The sequence below is a fragment of the Danio aesculapii genome, chromosome 3 (assembly GCF_903798145.1).
Source record: "Danio aesculapii chromosome 3, fDanAes4.1, whole genome shotgun sequence".
Taxonomy (NCBI): Eukaryota; Metazoa; Chordata; class Actinopteri; order Cypriniformes; family Danionidae; genus Danio; species Danio aesculapii.
Genome location: NC_079437.1, coordinates 10,006,232 through 10,032,474, shown reverse-complemented (window position 1 = coordinate 10,032,474; position 26,243 = coordinate 10,006,232). Strand labels below are relative to the sequence as shown.

General features: G+C 40.2%; 1 protein-coding gene across 1 annotated transcript in view; it reads right to left on the bottom strand.

Moving 5' to 3' along the window:
- The window catches only part of glis2b (GLIS family zinc finger 2b), a 97,874-nt gene that overhangs the window by 16,221 nt on the left and 55,410 nt on the right, over nucleotides 1–26,243 (bottom strand). The window contains exons 2-3 of the mRNA XM_056453110.1: nucleotides 3,217–3,433; nucleotides 1,334–1,464 (exon numbers count right to left, since the gene is read on the bottom strand). Coding sequence (XP_056309085.1) covers nucleotides 1,334–1,464; nucleotides 3,217–3,406 — 321 coding nt within the window. The 5' untranslated portion in view covers nucleotides 3,407–3,433. The remainder of the gene's footprint in view (nucleotides 1–1,333; nucleotides 1,465–3,216; nucleotides 3,434–26,243) is intronic.

The window sequence follows — 26,243 nt, the reverse complement described above, 5'->3', positions numbered from 1 at the left end:
AGGTGAGTAAACCCATATCTTTTAAAGCGATTAGTTGACTCTATAAGGTGAGTAAACCCATATCTTTTAAAGCGATTAGTTGACTCTATAAGGTGAGTAAACCCATATCTTTTAAAGCGATTAGTTGACTTTACATTTAAAAAATTTGTAAACCTGTTGCTTTCAACGCGATTAATTGACTTAAAGTGAGTAAACCTGTTGCTTTTAAAGCGATTAGTTGACTCTATAAGGTGAGTAAACCCATATCTTTTAAAGCGATTAGTTGACTTTACATTTATAAAAGTGAGTAAACCTGTTGCTTTTAAAGCGATTAGTTGACTCTATAAGGTGAGTAAACCCATATCTTTTAAAGCGATTAGTTGACTCTATAAGGTGAGTAAACCCATATCTTTTAAAGCGATTAGTTGACTCTATAAGGTGAGTAAACCCATATCTTTTAAAGCGATTAGTTGACTCTATAAGGTGAGTAAACCCATATCTTTTAAAGCGATTAGTTGACTCTATAAGGTGAGTAAACCCATATCTTTTAAAGCGATTAGTTGACTCTATAAGGTGAGTAAACCCATATCTTTTAAAGCGATTAGTTGACTTTACATTTAAAAATTTGTAAACCTGTTGCTTTCAACGCGATTAATTGACTTAAAGTGAGTAAACCTGTTGCTTTTAAAGCGATTAGTTGACTCTATAAGGTGAGTAAACCCAAATCTTTTAAAGCAATTAGTTGACTTTACATTTAAAAAGTGAGTAAACCTGTTGCTTTTAAAGCAATTAGTTGAGTTTGAAAGGTGAGTAAACCCATATCTTTTAATGTGTTTAGTTGACTTTATAAGGTGAGTAAACTTGCATCATTTAAGGCAATTAGTTCACTTTACTTTAAAAAGTGAGTAAACCTGTTGTTTTTGAAGCAATTATCTTTACTTAAAGAAATAGGTTTACTCACTTTTTTAAAAGTGATTAGTTGACTTTACTTTAGTAAAAATTTGTAAACCCTTTGCCTTAAACTTATCAAGTTGCTGAACTATGTGCAAATATAAAAAATTATTTAATTCAACTTAACAGTTCCAAGTGGCATCCCATTACTGGGCTGGAAGGGCATACGCTATGTAAAACATACACCGGAATAGTTGGCGGTTCATTCCACTGTGATGACCCCTGATAAATAAGGGACTAAGCCGAAGGAAAACTAATAAACGAGTTCCAATTAAAACGGGTTTACCCACTTTTTTAAGTAAAGTCAACTTCTCATTTTAAGGTAATGGGTTTACTCACTTTTAAGTGAAGTAATCACTTTTTACAGTCTACTCCTTTTTCTTTCCTAGTATTGTGGACTCACCCCAGGGAAAACAGGAGCCGATCCGCTACCGTTGGAGAGCTCTGGAGAGCAGGCGGTGTTTCGGGAGGACGGGGACATGCTGAGGTCCACAGCCGGTGGTGTGGGGGTCCCCGAGTTATTCTGTAAGACACCTGAGGACATACAAATACACCTCTGTTATGCTGTCTGAAATTGTATAAAATAAGGATTTTTTACAGTTGGTCATTGACTTATTAAGAAACAATGCACACCCAAGGTGGTATTTCTTTTCATAAATTTCTATTTAGAGGCAAGAAGATATTTTCACCACATTTCTAAACAATAGTTTTAATAACTCATTTCTAATAACTGATTTATTTTATCTTTGCCATGATGACAGTAAATAATATTTTACCAGACATTTTTCAAGATACAAGTATTAGGCAATTCATTGTACATAACGATGATAGTAATGTAATGATAGTAATAATGACAGTAAAAAGAAAGAAAGGACAACAGTAATAATAACTGACAACAACAACAATAATTATAGTAATAATAGTACGTACTACACCAACTACTACTGCTATAGAAAATTACTAATGCTACAACTACTGCTGCAACTACAGCCACGACGACGACTAATGCTACTGCAATGTCTACTACTACTGATACTACTACAACATCTACCCCTACTGCTACCACTGATACTACTACAACATCTACCACTACTGCTACTACTGATACTACTACAATAACCACTGCTACTACAACATCTACTACTTCTGACACTACTACACCAACAACGACTACTACTAGTCCTACAACAACCTCTACTACTTCTGATACAACTACACCAACGACGTGTACTATTACAACATCTACTACTTCTGATACTACTACACCAACAGCGTCTATTACTATAACATCTACTACTTCTGAGACTACTTCACCAAAAGCATCTACTACTATATCATCTACTACTTCTGAGACTACTACACCAACAGCGTCTACTATTACAACATCTACTACTTCTGAGACTACTACACCAACGACGTCTACTACAACATCTACAACTTCTGATACTACTACACCAACGACATCTACTACTACAACATCTACTACTTCTGATACTACACCAATAGCGTCTACTACTCCAACATCTACTACTTCTGATACTACTACACCAACGATGTCTACTAGTATAACATCTACTACTTCTGATACTACTACACCAACAGTGTCTACTACTACTACAAGTGCTACTACTTCTGATACTACTTCAACGACGTCTACTACTACAACATCTACTACTTCTGATACTACTACACCAACAACATCTACTACTACTACAACATCTACAACTTCTAATACTACTACACCAACAGCGTCTACTACTATAAGATCTACTACTTGTATTACTACACCAACAGCCTCTACTACTACAACATCTACTACTTCTGATACTACTACACCAACGACGTCTACTAGTACAACATCTACTACTTCTGGTACTACTAAACCAATGACATCTTCTACTACTACTACCACAACTTCTGATACTACTACACCAACGACGTCTACTACTACAACATCTACTTCTGATACTACTACACCAACAGCATCTACTACTACAACATCTACTACTTCTGAAACTATTACACCAACAATATCTACTACTACACCAACGACGTCTACTACTACATCTACTACTTCTGATACTACTAAACCAACCGCATCTACTACTACAAGATCTACTACTTCTGAGACTACTACACCAACTACGTCTACTACTACAAGATCTACTACTTCTGATACTACTACACCAACAACATCTACTACTAATACTAATAATTTTGACTTCAACTGTGTATATATATATATATTATAATCCCTACATACATCACTAAACGTGTCTTGTTTACCTGTGTGTGGCGATGCAGGAGAAGCTGGAACGATGACCGCAGTGCCGTCGTCTGTCATCCGCAGCTGCCCCGCCCCCTTGCCGTGGATTGGAGAGGAACTGAGAGTTGGCGGTGACCTGGCACCTCTGTCCCACCCACTGATCCGCCCCCTTGGCACCTTCAGGTCTAGTGGCTCATCTAAGGACAGCATGACAGCATGCGGTCCAGAGCCTGCAGCCTTTACAGACAGACACAGAGAAAGGAATAGAGGTGAGAAACATACACTATAATCCTTTAACAACAGCACATGATGACTCACAATGGTGGAAAGAGAACTGAATAATCATATTCAAGTAAAAGTACCATTAGTTGCCAAGAAATAAAAGGAAAGTAAAAGTATCTGTTCTAAACACTAGTTAAAGGTCTCGTTAAGTGTTTTGAAATGTGCATTTTTATTCAATGTTTGACGTAATCTCAACTAAGTCATGAAAAGAGGGTGGGACATAGTGTAGCTCCTCCCCCTTTTAAAAAAAAACAGCCAATAGCAATTTTTTATCACAGCTCTGCCAGTGAGAGTGGTTCTTTGGGTTTTCAGTTCAGGTATCTTTGGGTTTTGTTCATGAGTGAGGGAAGGATGAAATGTGATAATGACAGGTTGATCAGTGCAGTGGCAGCAATAATTTGGTTAATGTATCGGTGCGTTGTGGTAAAGAAGGAGCTGAGCCGAAAGGCAAAGCTCTCAATTTACCGGTCGATCTACGTTTCTACTCTCACCTATGGTCATGAGCTTTGGGTCATGACCGAAAGGATAAGATCTCAGATACAAGCGGCCGAAATGAGTTTCCTTCGCAGGGTGGCAGGGCGCACCCTTATAGATCACCCGGGAGAAGCTCGGAGTAGAGCCGCTGCTCCTCCACATCAAGAGATGCCAGCTGGGGTGGCTTCGGCATCTGTTTCTGATGCCTCCTCGATGCCTACCGAGGGAGGTGTTCCAGGCATGTCCCAAGGGGAGGAGGCCCAGAAAAAGATCCAGGACACACTGGATAGACTATGTCTCTCGGCTGACCTGGGAACGCCTCGGGATCTCCCCTGAGGAGCTGGAGGAAGTTTCTGGGAAGAGAGAGGTCTGGGGTTCCCTCCTGAAACTGATGCCCCCGTGACCCGGCCACGGATAAGTGAAAAAAAAATCAATGAATGAATTTCATGCAACCTTTAAAGTATGAGTAAAAAGTAGCCCTTCTAAAAGTACTCAAGAGAACTCACTGTGGAAATTATTTACGTATAAAATTATACCCTGCAAACTAAAAATGTAGCTTACATTAGTGGCATTTTGTTTTCAGGATGTTCCTAAGTGTAAGTTGTTGGGTTTGTTTGCATGGTTGTCACACTTTAATGTTTCAGATTATCAAACAAATTGAAAAATTTGTCAAAGATAACACAAGATGTTTGCCCCTTCTCATGTTTGTTTTTGAATTTCTTTGAATCGCGGCATGATGGCTAGACTTTTGAGGATCTTTTGGTCTACTTCACTTTGTCAGGCAGGTCATATTTAAGGGTTTTCTTGATTGCGAACTGGTGTGGCAGTAATCAGGCCTAATCACAAATAATAAATTACTAAACGCTATAACACTATAAATACTTTGATCTTTAACTAATATTTAAATTATTATGATCTGAAACATTAAAGTGCTACAAACCATCGAAAAAGAAATCAGTAAGGGTGCAAATACTTATTCACACTACTATAAATACTGTTATCTTTGACTAATATTTAAATTATAATGAGGATTTAAAACATTAAAATGCAACAAACATACAAAACAAAAGTTAATAAAACGGTAAGGGGGGCATATACTTATTCACACTACTATAAATACTGTTATCTTTGACTAGTCTTAAAATTATTATGATGATCTGAAACATTAAAATGCAACAAACATATGAAACAAAAATAAATAAATCAGTAAGGGGCAAATACTTATTCACACCACTATATATATATATATATATATATATATATATATATATATATATATATATATATATATATATATATATATACTGTTATCTTTGACTAATATTTAAATTATGATGACCTGAACCATTAAAGTGCGACAAACATACGAAACAAAAAAATGTATCAGTAAGGGGTACTTATTCACACCACTTTATATATATATATATATATATATATATATATATATATATATATATATATATATATATATATATATATATATATATATATATATATATATATATTGTTATCTTTGACTAATATTTAAATTATAATGAGGATTTAAAACATTAAACTGCAACAAACATACAAAACAAAAATTAATAAATCAGTAAGGGGGCAAATACTTATTCACACTACTATAAATACTGTTATCTTTGACTAATATTTAAATTATTATGATGATCGGAACCATTAAAATGCGACAAACATACAAAACAAAAATTAATAAATCAGTAAGGGGCAAATACTTATTCACACCACTATATACACACCCACACACACACATACACAAGCTCATATTTTCGAAGTTTTTCCTCCCTCTCTCTCATTGTCTTTCCGGAAAAAAACATCCTGGTTTCACACAATCACTTTCACTAGTTTCCCGTTTCCCTCAATACCTCAAACACACACACATAGTCCTCACACTGCCAATTACAGACATTACAGCTTCCACATTCCTCCATGCAAAATAAAGCAAAGCTCCACCTTTAACCACAGCTTCTTTTTGTGCCTTAAATATATGAGCACATATTCATGCGCCAGCCGTGCTGAATGGCTCTTTGAGAGAGTTCAACATGAGGAAGGTCAGCGAGGTGAAGGCTGTGGGTCACCGAGTTCAACAATCAGCAGATAAACACACTCACAGAGAGCACTATTATCAAGCAGATCACACACACACGAACACACATGCACTTGTACAGCTATCTTTATGAGGACTTCTTGTTTGCTGTAATGATGACGCTATATTCTATTCCAGGATTAAATCTGCATTTTTACATATTCTAAATACACTTACCGGCCACTTTATTAGGTACACATGTCCAACCTCTCGTTAACGCAAATTTCTAATCAGCCAATCACATGGCAGCAACTCAATGCATTTAGGCACGTAGACATGGTCAAGACGATCTGCTGCAGTTCAAACCGAGCATCAGAATGGGGATGAAAGGTGATTTAAGTGACTTTGAACGTGGCATGGTTGTTGGTGACAGATGGGCTGGTCTGAGTATTTCAGAAACTGCTGATCTACTGGGATTTTCACACACAACCATCTCTAGGGTTTACAGAGAATGGTCCGACAAAGAGAAAATATCCAGTGAGCGGCAGTTCTGTGGGCGCAAATGCCTTGTTGATGTCAGAGGTCAGAGGAGAATGGCCAGACTGGTTCCAGTTGATAGAAAGGCAACAGTAACTCAAATAACCACTCGTTACAACCGAGGTATGCAGAGGAGCATCTCTGAACAAGCAACACATCCAACCTTGAGGCAGATGGGCTACAGCAGCAGAAGAACACATCGGGTGCCACTCCTGTCAGCTAAGAACAGGAAACTGAGGCTACAATTTAAAAAGGATCACCAAAATTGGATAAAAGAAGATTGTAAAAACGTTGCCTGGTCTGAGGAGTCTCCATTTCTGCTGCAACATTGGGATGGTCGGTTCAGAATTTGGCATCAACAACATGAAAGCATGGATCCATCCTGCCTTGTATCAACGGTTCAGGCTGCTGGTGGTGGTGTAATGGTGTGGAGGATATTTTGTTGATGCACTTTGGGCCCATTAGTACTAATTGAGCATCGTGTCAACGCCACAGCCTACCCGAGTATTGTTGCTGACAATGTCCATCCCTTTATGACCACAGTGTACCCATCTTCTGATGGCTACTTCCAGCAGGATAACACACCATGTCATAAAGCGCGAATCATCTCAGACTGGTTTCTTGAACATGACAATGACTTCACTGTACTCAAATGGCCTCCACAGTCACCAGAGCTCAATCCAGTAGGGCATCTTTGGGATGTGGGGGAACGGGAGATTCACATCATAGATGTGCAGCCGACAAAATTTGCAGCAATGGATGATACGGACCAAAATCTCTGAGAAATATTTCCAGTACCTTGTTGAATCTATGGCACAAAGGATTATGGCAGTTCTGAAGGCAAAAGGGGGTCCAACCAGGTACTAGTAAGGTGTACCTAATAAAGTGACCGGTGAGTGTAGTCATTCTGTCATAACTTTCTAACATAAAAATCTTCAAAAGTCATGTTCAATATGTTTATTTTATTCATAAAAGCTCAGTCCCTTTATTCATCAGGGGTCATCACAGCGGAATGAACCGCCAATTTATCCAGCATATATTTTACACAGTGGATGTCCTTCCAGCTGCAACCCAGTATTGGGAAACACCCATACTCTCACATTCACGCTCATACACTACGGCCAATTTAGTATATTAATTTCACCTATACCACATGTGTTTGGACTGTGAGGGAAACACACAGAAAAATCTAATATTTTAGTAGCAAAATGGGCTTTTTTTGGGGTCTAACAGTAAGCTCACCATCTATTATAAAGTCGAGTTACAAAGCAGCCAGTCTTCATCTGTCACATTGAGCCACGATTACACTGAAAATCATTAACTAAACCCTTAACATACCACACATATCACATCTGTGACCGCACCCCTGTCTGAGATACACGGCTGACCTCTCACTTCAGGACACACACACACTCGCAGACGTGGAGATACTACAGATTGCACATTAACTCCAGCAGAGACGTAACCTGTTTGTGCTTCTGACCAATCGTATGTCTTTATTTTGCCTAGATAGTTGCTGTAAAATGGCCAGTGTGTTAAATTAGAGCATTTAAGGCATCAATTTTGATATTCAGGAATTTTCATAGTGTTTTTTCATTAGTTTAATGTAAATAAAGTATCCAAAATGCGCTTTTAAGTGTTACTTGTAGAATTTTTTTTCAGTTTGTTGTCTAAAGGTCTTTACAAAGGGATTGGTGAATTGAATGAAATTGGCCAAAGTGTTTGAGTGTGTGAGAATATATGGGCATTTCCCAGTACTGGGTTGCATCTGCTGCATAAAAGAAATGCTGGAATAGTTGGTGGTTCATTCCGTCGTGGCGACCCCTGATAAATAAAGGACTAAGCCCAAGGAAAATGACATTGACCATGGAAAATGATGATCAATATCCATTACAGTAGCTTCCACCCTCATTCCTGGTTCAGAAGTTTCCACAACAATAGACCGGCTGCAGCTCCATGTGTAAACCATTACTAGTCCGTGCCGAAGGCCAGCTGCTATAAATCAGCTCTTCCACCAATTTTAATTAGACCCCCAAACCATCCACGTCAAACTCCGGTCCCTCTGAGGAGAACTTTCTGGAAGAGCAGAGGGAAATCAGAGCTTCTACTGCTAAAATTAAGCTGGTAATACCTATGAGGGACCAAATACCCATCCAGGGTTTGTGTACTTATTCATTGTAGAATATTCTGGGTTTCACCAGCTCCTTCGTGTTCATTCATTTTCCTTTGGCTTATTACCTTATTTATCAGAGGTCGCTACAGCGGAATGAACCACCAACTATTCCGGAATATGTTTTATGCAGCGGATGCTTTTCTAGCTGCAACCCAGTACTGGGAAACACCCATACACACTCATTCACACACATACACTACGGCCAATTTAGTTAATCCAATTCATAGCGCATGTCTTTGGGCTGTGGGGGAAAGCGGAGCACCCGGAGGAAACCCACACCAACACAGGGAGAACATGCAAACTCCACACACAAATGACAACTGGCCCAGCCGGGACTTAAACCAGCGACTTTCTTGCTGTGAGGTGACAGTGCTAACCACTGTGCCGCTTTAATTTTACCTAACACAAATCATTTAAGTTAACTTAACAATTTTTTAAACTATTTAAGTGGATTGAACATAAAAAAAAATGCTGACCCGAAGAATTGTGTCATTTCAACTCATTTTAAATAATTAGTTTGAGCAAGCAGCGAAAGTCTTTTTATTTTGAGCGTTGACAGGATACAGATGTAGAGATCACGCCTGTCATATGGCTTCATCCATGCCTAAAAGCAGAAGTTTTCCGTCTGGGGTTAAAGATCATACAGATTGCTACACCAATGCCATTCATTGTGTAAATAAGAAGGAGCTTGACATTAATGATAATCTCATTCGTCACATTAGGGGTGAAAAAGGCATATTGAGTGTTTTGAGATGTGCAAATAAAAGCAATGTTTAACTAAATAGTTCCTGTAAATGATGTCCTGACTATAGCTAAACCTATTTCTTATTGGATATGTTTTGGTGGTTCAATTTTATGATGTATTTATTTTATATGTATTTTGTATTGATTTACTTTGATGTGTAGATTGAGAAGTTTTTTATATTTTGTGATTCATGTTTTTATTTTCTCTTGTTTAATTTTGCTTTTGAATTGCATTATGGGATCTTGATCTTTCTTCCAACAACTTTTAACTTCGAAAAAGTGACCTTTATTAACATTTTTAATAGTTTAAAGTGATATATTGTCTGGGTTTGTGTTGTATATTAAGCTACAAAAACCTTGTAATAAGCTGCCAGTACATATTCTGCCATTTTACAGACTTATTTCTTTATATATCATCTCTTATACATTATATTAACTAACTACAATGTCAATAAAAGTCACTTTGTGAAACTGTAAGTTGAATTTTCAACATCAAACATCGACAGAGCAGCGATCATCATCCCATAGTCCAATTCACAACCATAAATAAACAAATAACACTTGTGAACATAAACATATATTTATTACAGTGTAATATCAAAAGAGATTACAAGTCTCAAGAGGTTTTGCTGGTAAAATAAAGCTTTTTAAGTCTGAACAACTGCTTATTGTGCATTATCAGGAAAAAAGTAAAAGTACACAAACTCTCATTGAGGCTGTGTGTCTTTTTAAAAGGATACCCCCTTGTAACTTATTTACCACTCGAGGGTGCCTATTAACACCTTAAATGTGCATATTAGCACCTAAGTGCAGATAATAGTACCTAATTGGTAGATTTTAGTGCCTTTTAAAGTGGCCACACATTTTATTTTCTACCCTTTCCCCACTAATGTCTACAAATGTGTAGTAAATCACAAATAAATAATATTTTTGTTGATCATTATATTAATATTATTTATGGAGCATCAGATATGTCATCATTCCCATTAGCATGAACCTACCCAGCATGTTACCATGTATGCCTGCCACCTTAATGATTTGTAGCTTAAATGTGTTTTAACTATCCTTATATCTATTACATAATTAAACTAAAAACACTAACATTTGTACATATACATTTTTATTGAGATCTACATAACTTTGTCTATTTTAGTCAGGGATCAAAATGAACCTTTTTTCTTGGTAGCACCGGTGCTCCTAACTTCAAAAATTTAGGCACACCAGACAGAATTTAGGCGCACCCACCAAAAATCATAAGCACAGTTGCTACACGTTTTATATTAACAGATTTATCGCATTTGAAATAAACACTAATCAAAACTAACAAATAAACAGAAATCTGCATACGCTCACCGACCCTGCACGCACTGCTTGACGCAAATGAGATGAACAGAGTTAAAGATAATAACTATTGACATATAACTTATTATTTGCATACGTCATCTTTATAGCAACAACAGTCTTTTCACGAGCTGCAATATTAGTTTCATCTCTGTGAAGCAATGCTCTTTAGCTATGGTGAATGCAGTGCCAGTCGCACGACTGACAACATCCTGATGATTGAATGAAGGATTAAATAGAAAATCTTGTGCTTAATGTGTAGATGTGGCAAACAGTTTTACCTGCAAACTCCGTCACACTGGCTTTACGGTGAATGCTTTAGTCATTTTCATAGCGGACTTTATCCACTCTTGGAAAAGTGTAAATGCTGGATTAACATTCATTACATGAGCACTAATCAAATGTGCCATTATTTGTAACTTTAGGTGGTTTCTAAAACTAAATCTGTCAGTGTTGTTTTCATTCTCTCGCATCCACACCTTTACATTTTCGCGGCTGTAGCTCTCTGTGATCAGAACTGAGTGATTGACAGCTGATAATAACCAATCCATTCGCGTTCTGTTCTAGCACAGTGGGCCAATAAGAAGAGCTTGAAGGCGGGACAAGCATTGCGGGGTTTGTTTACTGCAGCAAGTTGACATGTCAACTGTTTTGAACAATTCCTGAGCACTGCGTTTGGTGTTTTAGGTGCAAAGATGCGTGAATGATCTCCTAAATCTGCGCATGCGGTGAGCATTTTGCTGTGAAAACTGGTCACACGACAGCAATTTTATGCACACCCACAAATGCTCCCAAATATAGTTTGAGGTCGCATAGATAAAAATTTAGGGCGCTTTTGCGACCAAAATGGTTACAATTTCAAGCCCTATTATTGCTTCTTAACTATGCTTGATTGACTGTATGATTTTTGGATTGTTTTTTAGGTTGACAATTTTAACATCTGTCCAGGGACAACAGATGAAAAATAGCCTTCTGGCTAATTCTGGGGCATTTGCAGAAATGCTAATTAATGTACACGGTCCCTGTCAAAATAAACAAATAAATACATTTAGCTGTATGTAAAGTTTTGCTGTTGCTTTTGTCATCACTGTTGTTTATTTTTACTAATGGTTAAATTATACTAATGGTTACGGCTACTAATGGTTTTGTTATAATTAAACCTATTTTTAAGCTTTTACTAAAAACTTGTTTGATTGTAAGTGTAAAAAAAGTAGTTGGAAAAATTACTTTTGCTTGCTCAAACTACTTATTATAGTGTATATAAATATAGAAATAAATACAGTTTATATTAAAATTTAATTAATTAAAACATTTATTATTATCAGTGTCGAAAACATTTGTGCCACTTAACATTCGTGAAAATGGATACATATGAAGATTATTTTACAAAAGAGTTAGCAATTACATTTATTTGAAATAGAATAGAACTGTTCTGTAGCATTTTATATAATTTAACAAAAGATTTAACAATTCCATTTATTAGGGACCAAGCAGCAGTGGTGCATAGAAAACTCATAAAACTATGCACACACACCAGAAGTTGTGAAAATGATTGTTTTATATGGGTTTCAGAAGTGGGTGTGCCAATATGGCTCGACAGCGCCACCTATAAACATTTGACGAAGTGGCCCACGAGCACACATACGACATACTCCTAAGGATTTTATCAGATCAACACCAAAATTGTGTATTGTCATCTAAAGGCCTTGGTGATGTTAAATTACGAAGATCTAGAGTTTTCGTCAAAGGGCGTGTCCATGGCGGCCTCACAAACTTTGATGCTTCGCCACGAAACAGGAAGTTGTTATAACTCAGGCATGCATTGTCTGATCTGCCTCAAAATCCACAACAGTTCTGACCTGAACACATTTACATGACAATATCCAGAGACAGTTATAGCGCCACCTGCTGGCAACAGAACATGACATGTTTTAAACTGTAACAAACTCCTCCTAGAAATTTCATCAGATCAAATCCAAGTTTTGTCAGTTTAATCCAAAGGCCTTTGTGATGTTAAATTGTGAAGATCTAGAGTATTTGTTGAACGGCGCGTCTGTGGCGGACTGACAAACTTCTGTGTTTTGCAATGCGGGAGAAAGTACTTATAACACAATGTCCGATCTGCCTGAAAATTCACAGGTTTGATGAGATTTCTATCCTAAAGACAACTACATGCAAATATTGAAATACATTAATATAATAAATAATATTTGAAATAATATTAATATAATAGCGCCACCTGCTGACTTAAGAAAGTTTGGCATAAATCTGTGATTTCTCTCAGATTTTTTTATATTTATCAGCTTAAATTATTATTGTCTACTGTTCTCTGTCATCATAAGGCCACTAGGTGGCAGTGAGCGAGGTCCCTTTCATCGCTGCTTCCAGCTTTAATTTGAATTAGAACTGTTCTGTAACATTCTAAAGCATAGGTCTCAAACTGGATTCCTGGAGGGCCGCAGCTCTGCACAGTTTTGCTCCAACCCTGATCAAACACAGCTGGTCCAACTAATCAAGGTGTTCAAAGAGAGTCTTGAACAACTTGATTAGCTGCATAATCTGTGTTTCACTAAGGTTGGAGCAAAACTGCAAAGCTGTGGCCCCTTTAAGGAATCGAGTTTGAGACCTATGATCTAAATGTCCTAGAACTGCTATTTTTGATCAATATAATCCATCTTTCCTGAATGACATCTCTTTCTACTGACTTCAGACTGTTGCAGAGTGTCTTCGCTTCATGAATGATTCCTCTATCAGAGGTTGCAGGGTTCACTTTACGCTACGTGTCATATAAAACAATATCAAGGAAAGTAATGATTACACTTGCTGAACAAGCTGTCTGTGTTTACCTTGATAAGAATTTACTGCCTATGCAAGTCATCTGGGGTTTAATGAAGCATTTAATGGATTTACTCATTTAAACTGGCCAAACAAAGTAGTTTTAGGCAGTGTTTGCATGATGCTTTCAAGTTTGTTTACATTTTGGTGCTTCAAATGGAAGTTTTTAAAAATCCAGTTGGCCGGCATATCCGTAACGTCTGTTCAATGTTTTTTAAATGTTATAGTTATCTGCCTGATCAGAAAATAGATTATCAGCCAATAAATTGTGTGTTATTTACACTTGTGTATCCACTTCAAAGCATGCTACTTCTTACAAGTCATTTTGATTGGTGATCAGGAAAAATGCTATCATAAGTTGTATTTATTAGACTGAAGACTTCATCTATGTTAAGCTGCTTTGACTCAATTTCCATTGTAAAAGCGCTATAGACATAAAGATGAATTGAATTCATTGGCCGATATATTGGTTATTGGCTGCCAATTATAAAGAGTTATGGGTATGGCCAAAATGTTCCTATTTTAAGTCAAGTAAATGTGCTGCAAGATGGTTTGTTGGCTTTTTGGTTTCCCTCTTGCAGTGCACATGAATGTAAATATTAGCCTCAGACGCTATAAAGGCTGCAGTATATCATCATAACATTAAACATTAACCTCAGAAAACCCCTGAACTAACTTTCTGACATCACATTCCACAGTTTCTAGGTCCAAATTCTCCATTAGATGCCAAAAAAGGAACCACAAATAGTACTGATATACGCACACGAGTTTGCTGTTACACCGTGTGCTAAATACACGCAATGACATATAACAGGGTTCCTGCAACAAGCAGTGTTAGCAACATGATAAACCTCATGCTAGCAACACTTTGAACAAACTAAACATGTACATTCCCTGTTGACCTTGCTAGATCCTAAATGATGCTAGCAACATGCTGAATATTGTATAATCATGTTAGCAACACACCAAGCATGATAATACATGCTAGATGCATGTTAGCTGCATGCTAGCAAACTTTCAATCAAAATAAACATGTATATTCATTGTTGACCTTGTTGGAAAGCTCCTAAATGATGCTAACAACATCCTCAATATAGCTGAATCACATTAGCAACACATCAAGCACAATAATACGTGCTAGAATCATGTTAGCTGCATTCAAGCAAACCTTTGAACAAATTAAACATGTAAATTTGTTGTTGACCTTGCTAAAAAAACATACAAAATGATGTTAGCAACATGCTAAATGTAGTAGAATCATGTTAGCAACACACCAAGCATGCATGCTAGAAGCATGTTAGCCGCATCCTAGCAAACTTTAAAACAAAAACATGTACATTCATTGTTGAACTTGTTAGGATGATCCTAAATGATAATAGCAACATGCTAAATATAATAGAATCATGTTAGCATCACACCAAGCATGATAATACATACTAGAAGCATATTAGCCACATGCTTGCATACTTTTAAACAAACTAAACATGTAGGCTACAATAATTGTTGCCCTAGCTAAAAAAAAATTTAAATGATTCTAGCAACATGCTAAATTTAGTAGAATCATGTTAGCAACACATTGAGCATGATAATAGGCTACTTGCTAAAATCAATTTAGCTGCATGCTAGCAAACTTTTGAACAAACTAAACAAGTACATTCGTTGTTGACCTTGCTAGAAAGATGCTAAATGATACTAGCAGCATGTTAAATATAGTAGAATCCTGTTAGCGACACACCTAGCATGATGCTAGAATCGTGTTAAGCCATGCTAACAATGTACTTAACATGCTAGAAATGTTAGCCATGTGTTAAAATGTTAAGAGTTTACTAATATATAAAAGCCTTTGAACAAACTAAACATGTACATTCGCTGTTGACCTTGCTAGAAAGATCTTAAATAATGCTAGCAACATGCTAAATGTAGTAGAATCATGATAGCAACACACCAAGCATGATAATACATTATAGAAGTATGTTAGCTGCATGCTAGCAAGCTTTTGAACAAATTAAACATGTACATTCATTGTTTACCTCGCTAGAAAGATCTTAATTAATGCTAGCAACATGCTAAATGTAGTAGAATCATGATAGCAATACACCAAGCATGACAATACATGATAGAAGTGTGTTAGCTGCATGCTAGCAAGCTTTTGAACAAACTAAACATGTACATTCGTTGTTGACCTTGCTAGAAAGATCTTAAATGATGTTAACAACATGCTAAATGTAGTAGAATTATGTTAGCAACACACCGAACATGATACTAAAAGCATGTTAGCTGCATGTTACAAAACTTTTGAACAAACTAAACATGTACATTCATTGTTGACCTTGTTAAAATGACCCTAAATGATGCTAGCAACATGCTAAATATAATAGAATCATGTTAGCAACACACCAAGCATGAAAATTCATGCTAGAAGCATATTAGCCACATGCTTGCAAACTTTTAACAAACTAAACATGTAGGCTACAATCATTGTTGCCCTAGCTAAAAGATTCAAAATTATGCTAGCAACGTGCTAAATATAGTAGAATCGTGTTGGCAACACATTGAGCATGATAATAGGCTACTTGCTAAAATCAAGTTAGCCGCATGCTAGCAAACTTTTGAACAAGCTAAAAATGTAAATTAAGCATTGACCTTGCTAGAAAGATCCTAAATGATACTAGCAACATGCTAAATGTAGCAGAATCATGTTAGCAACACACCAAGCATGATAATACATGCTAGAATCATGTTAAGTCATGATGGTGGTCTATGTCACTACAACAATAACTACTACATTACTAATCATTAATATGCTTATATCTAAGCAAATTAGGAGCAAACTGAGACAAAAGTAATAGTGTATTACTAGTAATGGTTTGTTATTAGCAAGAACTGAACCATAGAATTGTAATAATCATACCTTTGTCCAAAAATTACGATGTGACTTTATTTAATGACTAAACAGTGTTCATAAATGGCTACCAAGACTGCGTTATTTCAATTAGAATGAGTAGAGGACCCGGAAACTCAAGTCTGCAGGTCACTTAACGTAGCAACTAAACAGTGTGTGTGTCGGCTGGGTTTATTCAAAGTATCCAGAAGTAGCGCTTGAATGTGAAGTTTCTGGAGAAGGTGTTGCTCTGCCTCATACTGACTCCCCACCTTAGCGAGAGCTTTAAAAGGCAGCTTTGTCTGTGTCCCGCGACCCCCCTAGCTCCTCTGGCCTGTAGAGTAAACAGGACCGCAACAGCAGAAAGATGCTGGATCCACATGCTGAGGTTTTGAATGGGATGTTTGTGCCTCCGCTGTGACCCACACACTCTTTTTTACCCCTACAGAAAAGCCACTAGATCTGCCGTTTCCTGGGTTAGAGGTGATTTGGGCAGAGGATGGGGTCAGGATCAGGGTTTCACCGGCCCTGTGAGGTCAAACCTCTGAGCTGAACCTAATTAACCCAGGACTTCAGAGCGCCGCAGGTCACCACACACTCAGTGTGATCTATTTCTGCTCGCAGCTCGTGTTGAATGATGGTTTGAGTTCACTGGCAGTCAGAAAATCTGGATGTTTTTAAAGGGACAGCCTCAAAAATACTATTCAGTTTCCCTCAAGTGGTTTTAACCCGTTATATGAGTTTCTACTGTTGAACACGAAAGAAGATATTTTGAAGCATGATGGAAAGTGTAACCATTGACTTCCATAGTAGGAAAAGCAAATATAGTGGAAGTCAAGGGTTACCAATTTTCAACATTCTTCAAAATATCTTCTTTCATGTTCAGCTAAGGAAAGAAACTCATTAAGGTTTGAAACAAGTAAAAGGTGATTAAATGATGACAGAGTATCTTTCTACTGTTGAACACAAAATTAGATATTTTGAAGAATGTTGGAAACTTGTAACCATTGACTTGCATGGTAGGATAAACACATTCTATGAAAGTCAATGGTTACCGGTTTTCAGCTTTCTTCAAATTATCTTCTTTTGCATTCAACAGAGAAATGGACCTCATGAAGGTTTGGAACAGATAAAAGTTGTAGTATGATGGCAGATTCTTTCTATTGTTGACCACAAAATAAGATATTTTGAAAAATGCTGGAAACCTATAACCATTGATTTTTATAGTAGGAAAAACAAATACTGTGTAAGTCAATGGTTTTCAGCTTTCTTCAAATTATCTTCTTTTGCGTTCAACAGAGAAATGGACCTCATGAAGGTTTGGAACAGACAAAAGTTGTATATGCTATATGTGACAAGATTTGCAGTGATTTGGCTGTTTGCACCAGATGAAACACAACAGAAATTTTAAATACAGCCATTCAGAAGCACAGAATAGTGCACTTACTGCACTCCAACAAAAATGATAAGGTTCATAATCTAATTAATACATATTAAACCTCTTTAACATTATGTTGGTGTCATCAATCAGGCAACCTGCTCTTGCATGTGTTTTGAACCAGGCGTGCAATACTTAGTTCAACCACTGGGTGTCAAACTTACATACTACACCTTTAAGTTTAATTATTATATTACCCAAAACTGGGTGTGATCATAACAAATCTTACACATTTAAAAATTAAACTGTGGAAAGCACATAAACATTAGGTGCTAAACTACATTTCCCATAATTCACTGCAGCAATATGGACTGAATAACAAAGCGCTATCTGTGCAATAAATGCACATCCTTCTTTCTGTTTGTGTGCTGAAAAAGCTTTCTGCCTTTCGAAACTAAAAAGAGACAGAAATTGGCGAGCGCGTTCGTTTTTTTCAACCAAAAAATAGAGTACTTGAGCCTGTGTGATATCTGCAGTCGCTGCTGACTGGCGGCTGCTGTGTGATTGTGTGTTTTATGAGCCAGCTGTTGGGTGTGAGTGCGAGTGTGAGTTTCTTTGTACTGAACTGAGTGTGTAACTCTATATCCCCAGCGCTCTGGCCCTGGGAGGTCAACCCTTACAAACACACACACACACACACACACACACACACACACACACACACACAGACACAAAAACCAGACTGAGCTCAAATCCCTGCATCCCAAAACCCCGCCTGAGGTTTCCAATAGCTGAAATACATGTAAAAACATGTCTGAGCTGCGTTCACTCATCACTGCCACAACAATGCTGGAAGAAAAGCGGCCCTGCAGGTGTCCAAGGAGCCCGCTTCACACTCCCTTCTGTGTAGAGTGCACAAAGGCCATGTTTCCACCTGATATTTTCATGGATAAGATTACAAGTGGTCAAACGAGATCTGTAAAAGTCAACTTGAATTGCTGTATTGTAAATGCCAGGCCAGTAGGTGGCGATTTCACTGTGTGAAGAAATATTTCATACCTACGTTACTATAGTTAACTATAATAACAGTGATTATAGTTCAAACGAATGAAAAAACAAAAATAAGAATTGAAATTCATTGTCGTTAGCTGAAATAAAAATAAAAGCGAGAACTAACTGAAACTGTATTGTGTATTTACAAAATTAACACAGAACTAATATTTGAGCAAAAATGTCCTTCGGTTTCATGTTTAGTACATAAACCTTTTAGAAGTACATATTTACTTCTGCTTCCAGTTTTACGCCTGGTGTTTGACCTGTATAGTCCTGTAGTACACCATTGCTATGCATTGCTAAAGTGTTGGGATAAATTAATAACTAATTAAGGGTGTTCTGGTTAGTTATTGCAAATAAACAACAGATAAACATTGTACGCTCTTTTTTTCAACAAACTAAGACCTACACTCATGGTCTAAAGCAGTGGTCCTCAACCACCGGGCCGTAAACTGGTCCTGGTCCCTGGATCAATTGGTACCGGGCCGCACAAGAAATCATTAATAATATCCGTTTTATTTATTATCTGAGTCTGACTAATCTTTTAGTTTGAAAAATCTTTTATTTTGAAAAATAACCATATTCTCTCGGTCACTTGAGCGCCCAAATTTAACAAACAAGTAGCAAAATTAGTAAGAAACATCTTTGGAAAGCTTCTTTGCTAAGGGAAAAAGGCCCAATGAAGCACCCTCGAACTGCCAAGGAATGGATCCGGAACCCATTTGTCAACAAATCAGATGAATTCACCATGTCTGCAAAAAGATCAACTGCTGGAGATTGCAAATGACGGTGGCTTTTTAGGGGATGTTCGCATAGCACGTCTTTTCTAGAGTTTGCGCAAATTCATTATTTCCAATGGAGGTGCGCGGCTTGCATGGGTTGTTGCTAGATCGGATACTTTTGCGGCCGGAAGTTAACGAGAATTATTTATATTATTAATTAAATTTCCCATTTATTGTATTTTATTAACGTCTACCCCTACCCCATCCCTAAACCCAACCGTCACAGTAACATAAAAACAGTAGTTGTACTGAGTATTATTTATGTTATCTAATAAATTACCCAATAAATAGTATTTTTTAACCCCTGCTCCCACCTCAACCCTAAACCCAACCGTCACAGTACTGTAAAATATTAATTATTGTTATACAGTGTCATTTAAAAAATGCTGCTATATTAATGTGTGTCATGGATTGGTCAGGCTCTCACGACCCCCACTCACGAAGATCACCATCACCTGACTTCTAATGAGCACACAGCTGCATCACATTCACGAGCACCAGATAAAAGCACAGCACTCCAGTCGCTCATTGTCCGGGCTCGTCTCGACGAAAGCGGACAACTGAGCGACCACTCAGCGTAGTCATCCTCAGCTAAAACAAACGCTTTACTTACCTGTTCTCTTTGTATTCCTCCTAGTCTTCCTGGTCCACCCGAATCGTCCTGTCTTCCAGTCCTTCCAAGTCTGTGTCATCCTCTGTCAGCTGTATCTGGTGTGTGCTGTCCATCCTCGTGTATTCCTGTTACCCAGCCACGGAGGAAAAGACCCCAACATCATTCCTGATCCTCCTGGCTATCCTTCATGTGCTCCTTGTTGTCATTTAATAAACACCCTAACGTTTCCTTACCTCTGTCTCCTGTCCGCTTCATAACAGAAGCCCGGACCCATAACGACGACAACATGAGCTCCCCCGATCACCTTCAAGAGCTGGTGGACCAGTTGAAGCGGATTTCTACAGCCACCAGCTCCACTTTCCAACGCACCACCAGCACCGAGCACTTCCGCCTCCACAGTTTCTTCTTCGGCCCTTCCTTCCAGTCCCATGGCCCGACCAGCGCCCTACTCAGGCGGAGCGGGGGAGTGCAATGGTTTTCTGTTACAATGTTCCCTCATATTCGAAATGCAACCTTCTCTATATCCCACAGATAAGTCGAAGATCGCCTACATCGTATCTCTACTCTCTGGACCTGCACTTAAATGGGCTGAGACGATCTGGAACCAAGCCGGGCCGGTCATGAATTCCATCACTACCTTCACGGAGTATTTCAAAGAGGTGTTTGGACGTTCTGATGGGGAAGTAGCCGCTGGAGAGCAGCTGTATCATCTAAAGCAAGGTACTCTATCTACACAGGAATATGCTCTCCGGTTTCGCACTCTAGCAGCTGCAAGTGGATGGAATGAGAGATCGTTGTTGACCACGTACCGGCTCGGCTTGGAACCCACTCTCCGAATCCAACTGGCCACATTAGATGATACAATGGGTCTGGAGAGATTCATCCAACATTCTCTCCGATGTTCCGATCGTCTCCGTTCCTATCAACAGGACACCATCACCCCCTCGTCTGCACTCCTCCAATCGCCTGAGTCAACAGCCTCTCCAGAACCAGAACCCATGATAATAGAGTCTGGAAGACTGACATCAGCGGAACGACAGAGGAGGCTGACCCGGGGTCTGTGTCTATACTGCGGTGTCAGTGGACACACCCGTATGGAGTGTCCCCTTCGTCCCATTCGGACTTCAGTGAGTGTATTCAGTACGAATATTGAACAATGTAAACCACTTACTACCACCGTACAAATAACTACTGCCTCTATTTCTCTCCTTGTCACAGCCCTCATCGACTCCGGGTCAGCAGGGAACTTCATCTCCCAATCCCTCTGTCGTCAACTCCACCTCCGTACTGAGGCGTCCTCGCATATATACCAGATACAACCGATAACCCAGTGCACTCGATCTTCGACCCGTATCCATCGACAATGCGAAGACATCCTTCTTCAAGTGGGGTTGTTACATCAAGAGAGGATTCAATTTCTGGTTCTGGAGGGTGCAAATATGGACATCATTCTAGGGCGCCCGTGGCTGGTGAAGCACGATCCCATCATCTCTTGGGGCACAGGAGAGATAAAGAAATGGGGATCTGGATGTACACCTGCCTGTTTTCCAAATCTCCCTCTTCAAGGTCGGAACCCCATTTCTTTGTTTGCAACATCGGTCGAGAGCCCTCCTGAGAAGCAGTCTATCCACATTCCTAAGGAGTACAGCTCCTTTCATGATGTCTTCTGCCCCAAGAGAGCTTCCCAGCTACCGCCGCATCGGCCATGGGACTGCGCGATCGACCTAGTTCCAGATGCCCAGTTGCCAAGAGGTAGGATCTACCCGCTCTCGCTTCCAGAGAATCAGGCAATGGAAGATTACATAAGGGAGGCTCTGAGTCAGGGGTACATACGTCACTCAAAATCACCAGCCGCCTCAAGCTTCTTCTTTGTGGCCAAGAAGGACGGAGGGCTGCGTCCATGCATCGACTACAGGGTCCTAAATAACGGTACAGTAAAATACCGATATCCCCTTCCTCTGGTACCAGCCGCTTTGGAACAGCTCCGAGAAGCTAAAGTCTTCACTAAATTGGACCTCCGCAGCGCGTATAATCTGATAAGAATACGTGAGGGGGACCAATGGAAGACAGCATTCGTGACCCCTACTGGCCACTATGAATATGAGGTCATGCCTTACGGTCTGGTCAACGCCCCCCTCCGTATTCCAAAACTTCATTCATGAAGTCCTCCGGGAGTTTCTTCACCACTGTGTAATAGTGTACATAGATGACATCCTCATTTACTCCCGGAGTGAGGCCGAACATCGCCAACACGTTGCGGAGGTCCTACACACATTGAGAGAACATCACCTCTACCTCAAAGCGGAGAAATGCTCATTCCACCAGAAGTCGATTCATTTCTTGGGATACATCATTGACCAAACCGGTATACGTATGGATGGGAAGAAAATTGAGGCTGTTCTATCCTGGTCAGAACCCACTTCCATTAAGGAGCTCCAGAGGTTTCTTGGGTTTGCTAACTTTTATAGACGGTTTATCAAGGACTACAGCAGGATTACATCACCTCTCACTAATCTCCTCAAGGGTAAACCCAAAGGACTGGAGTGGACCAAAGAAGCAGCCGCAGCCTTCCGCCTTCTTAAGAAGGAGTTCACAAGGGCCCCACTCCTGACTCATCCTGACCCAAATCTTCCTTTCGTGGTGGAAGTGGACGCATCCACCACCGGCGTCGGGGCAGTATTATCTCAACATCATGATACACCGCCCCGACTGCATCCCTGTGCCTATTTCTCTCGGAAGTTGAGCCCGGCGGAGCAGAATTACAGCATAGGAGACAGGGAGCTTCTAGCAATCAAGCTAGCCTTGGAGGAGTGGCGTCACTGGTTGGAGGGAGCCAAACATCCGTTCCAGGTGATCACAGATCACAAAAACCTCCAATACATCAAAGAGGCCAAGAGACTATGTCCACGTCAAGCCAGATGGTCACTTTTCTTCTCACGTTTTGATTTCTCCATTTCCTATCGTCCAGGACCCAAGAATCTAAGAGCAGACGCTCTCTCTCGTTTACACGAGCATCACGATCATGAAGAACTCCCAACGAAGATTCTTCCCGAACACATCTCCATTTGTCCGATCACCTGGAACGCTCCTCCAGTCGTTGCCACTCCGGAAGCCCCTGCTCCGCCGGGATGCCCTCCTCATCGGCAGTTCATACCACCTGAACACCGGGTAGATCTGATCCACTCCTTACATACCTCGCTAGGCACTGGACATCCAGGGATCAACAATACTCTCTCGCTAGTATCCCAACGATTCTGGTGGCCAAACATGGCAAGGGATGTGAGGCAATATGTTCAGGGCTGTAAGGACTGTGCCCAATCCAAGAGCCCACGTCATCTACCCGCTGGAAAGCTCCATCCCTTGCCGATTCCGAACCGTCCCTGGTCACACCTAGGAGTGGACTTTATCACTGACCTCCCTTCGTCAGAAGGTAATACCTGTATTCTAGTCATAGTAGATAGATTCTCAAAGTTTGTCAAACTAATCCCTCTGAAAGGTCTTCCCACAGCCTTTGAAACTGCCGACAATATCTTTAATCAAGTCTTCAGGTCATTTGGTATTCCAGAAGATATTGTGTCGGACAGAGGTCCACAGTTCATCTCACGTCTATGGAAAGCCTTCTTCAAGCTCCTAGGTGTGGCCGTCAGCCTCTCTTCTGGATATCATCCCCAAACCAACGGGCAGACAGAGAGGAAGATTCAGGAGGTGGGACGGTTCCTGAGGACCTTCTGCAGTGGTCACCAGAACTCCTGGAGCCAGTATTTGGGCTGGGCAGAATATGCCCAAAATTCACTGCGGCAACCCTCCACCGGACTCACGCCATTCCAGTGCGTCCTGGGCTTCCAACCACCGCTCTTTCCCTGGGATGGCGAACCATCTGATGTCCCCGCAGTGGATCACTGGTTCCGGGAGAGCGAGAGAGTCTGGGACGAGGCTCATCAACATCTGCAGAGGGCAGTCCGTCGAAGCAAGGTAACCGCCGATAGGAGAAGGTCTGAAGAACCCAGATACACACCCGGACAAAAGGTGTGGCTATCCACCCGGGACATACGCATGCGACTGCCCTCTCGCAAGTTAAGTCCCCGATTTGTTGGTCCCTTCACCATCGTGGAACAGGTTAACCCCGTCACCTACAAACTACAATTACCCTCTCACTACCGTATTCACCCTACATTCCACGTATCACTCCTGAAACCCTATCACGATCCTGTTCTTCCCTCCACAGAGCCTGACCACGAAGAGGAACCCCCTCCTCCACTGCTCCTAGAAGAAGGAGCCGTCTACGCAGTGAAGGAGATCTTGCGTTCCCGACGTCGTGGTGGCCAGTTGGAGTACCTGGTGGACTGGGAAGGGTACGGCCCCGAAGAAAGGACATGGGTTCCCAGAGCTGATATTCTCGATCCTAGTCTCATGGTGGAGTTTCATGAGAGCCACCCTGAGTTCCCAGCGCCTAGAGGCAGAGGGAGACCACCACGGCGTCGGAGGTGTCGGCCCTCAGGAGCGGGCCCTGGGGAGGGGGGTACTGTCATGGATTGGTCAGGCTCTCACGACCCCCACTCACGAAGATCACCATCACCTGACTTCTAATGAGCACACAGCTGCATCACATTCACGAGCACCAGATAAAAGCACAGCACTCCAGTCGCTCATTGTCCGGGCTCGTCTCGACGAAAGCGGACAACTGAGCGACCACTCAGCGTAGTCATCCTCAGCTAAAACAAACGCTTTACTTACCTGTTCTCTTTGTATTCCTCCTAGTCTTCCTGGTCCACCCGAATCGTCCTGTCTTCCAGTCCTTCCAAGTCTGTGTCATCCTCTGTCAGCTGTATCTGGTGTGTGCTGTCCATCCTCGTGTATTCCTGTTACCCAGCCACGGAGGAAAAGACCCCAACATCATTCCTGATCCTCCTGGCTATCCTTCATGTGCTCCTTGTTGTCATTTAATAAACACCCTAACGTTTCCTTACCTCTGTCTCCTGTCCGCTTCATAACAATGTGCATATCGCACTTCCGGCCGGCCGCATATCCGATCTAGACTTTACCGCTTGCATGCTCAAGCGGTGTGGCCTGCTCACGCCTTCCAGACTCACACAGTTTAATGAATGCTGCGAGTGCACCGAGAGTCATGTGACAAGTACTGACCGATCAGCTTCAGCTTAGATGAAATATACACATTTCGGTGGACTAAATATCAATCACAGAACACCCAAACACTGCAGTTCTTTGTAATTTTCTCCAGAAATAAAAAACTTGTATCAGAGCTGCAGCAATGGTTTGCCAGCTTGTCATACTTTGATATGGTGATAAAAATTTGGTTCATAGCACAGCTGCACTTAGGGTGAGTCCGTATCCACTTTTTTTTATTTTAAGGATGTGGTGGGTGCACCAAGCGCATGGATTAAAATAGTTGTCCACCTATTCCCTTTAAGAGCAAGTTGTGAACTTTGTAAGCAAAAAAACTGAACGCTTCCCTAGAGAGGAAACCGATCTGCTTGTGCGTGAGCCAAATTCACCAAATCTCTCTGAGGAAGAAGAAGGCATGGGAGGGGAGATAGTGTGTAGGTTTATGTATACCAGGGGTGCTCAATCCTATTCCTGGAGATCTACCTTCCTGGCGATTTCAGCTCCAACCCTGATCAAACACACCTGAACTGATTAATTAGGACCTGAACAGCACTTGACAATTACAGGCAATTGTGTTTGATCATTGTTAGAGCTGAAACCTGCAGGAAGATAGATCTCCAGGAACAGGGTTGGTCTCCCCTGATGTATACAATAATAACCTTTTACATTTTAATCCTTTAGATTTTCATATTTAAATTTAAAAAAAAAAATTTTGTGCTGCTGTGTATCTCTGCCTGTGTAATAAGCATTGTATATGTGTGTCTTCGTCCCGCCTGTAACTTACATGCT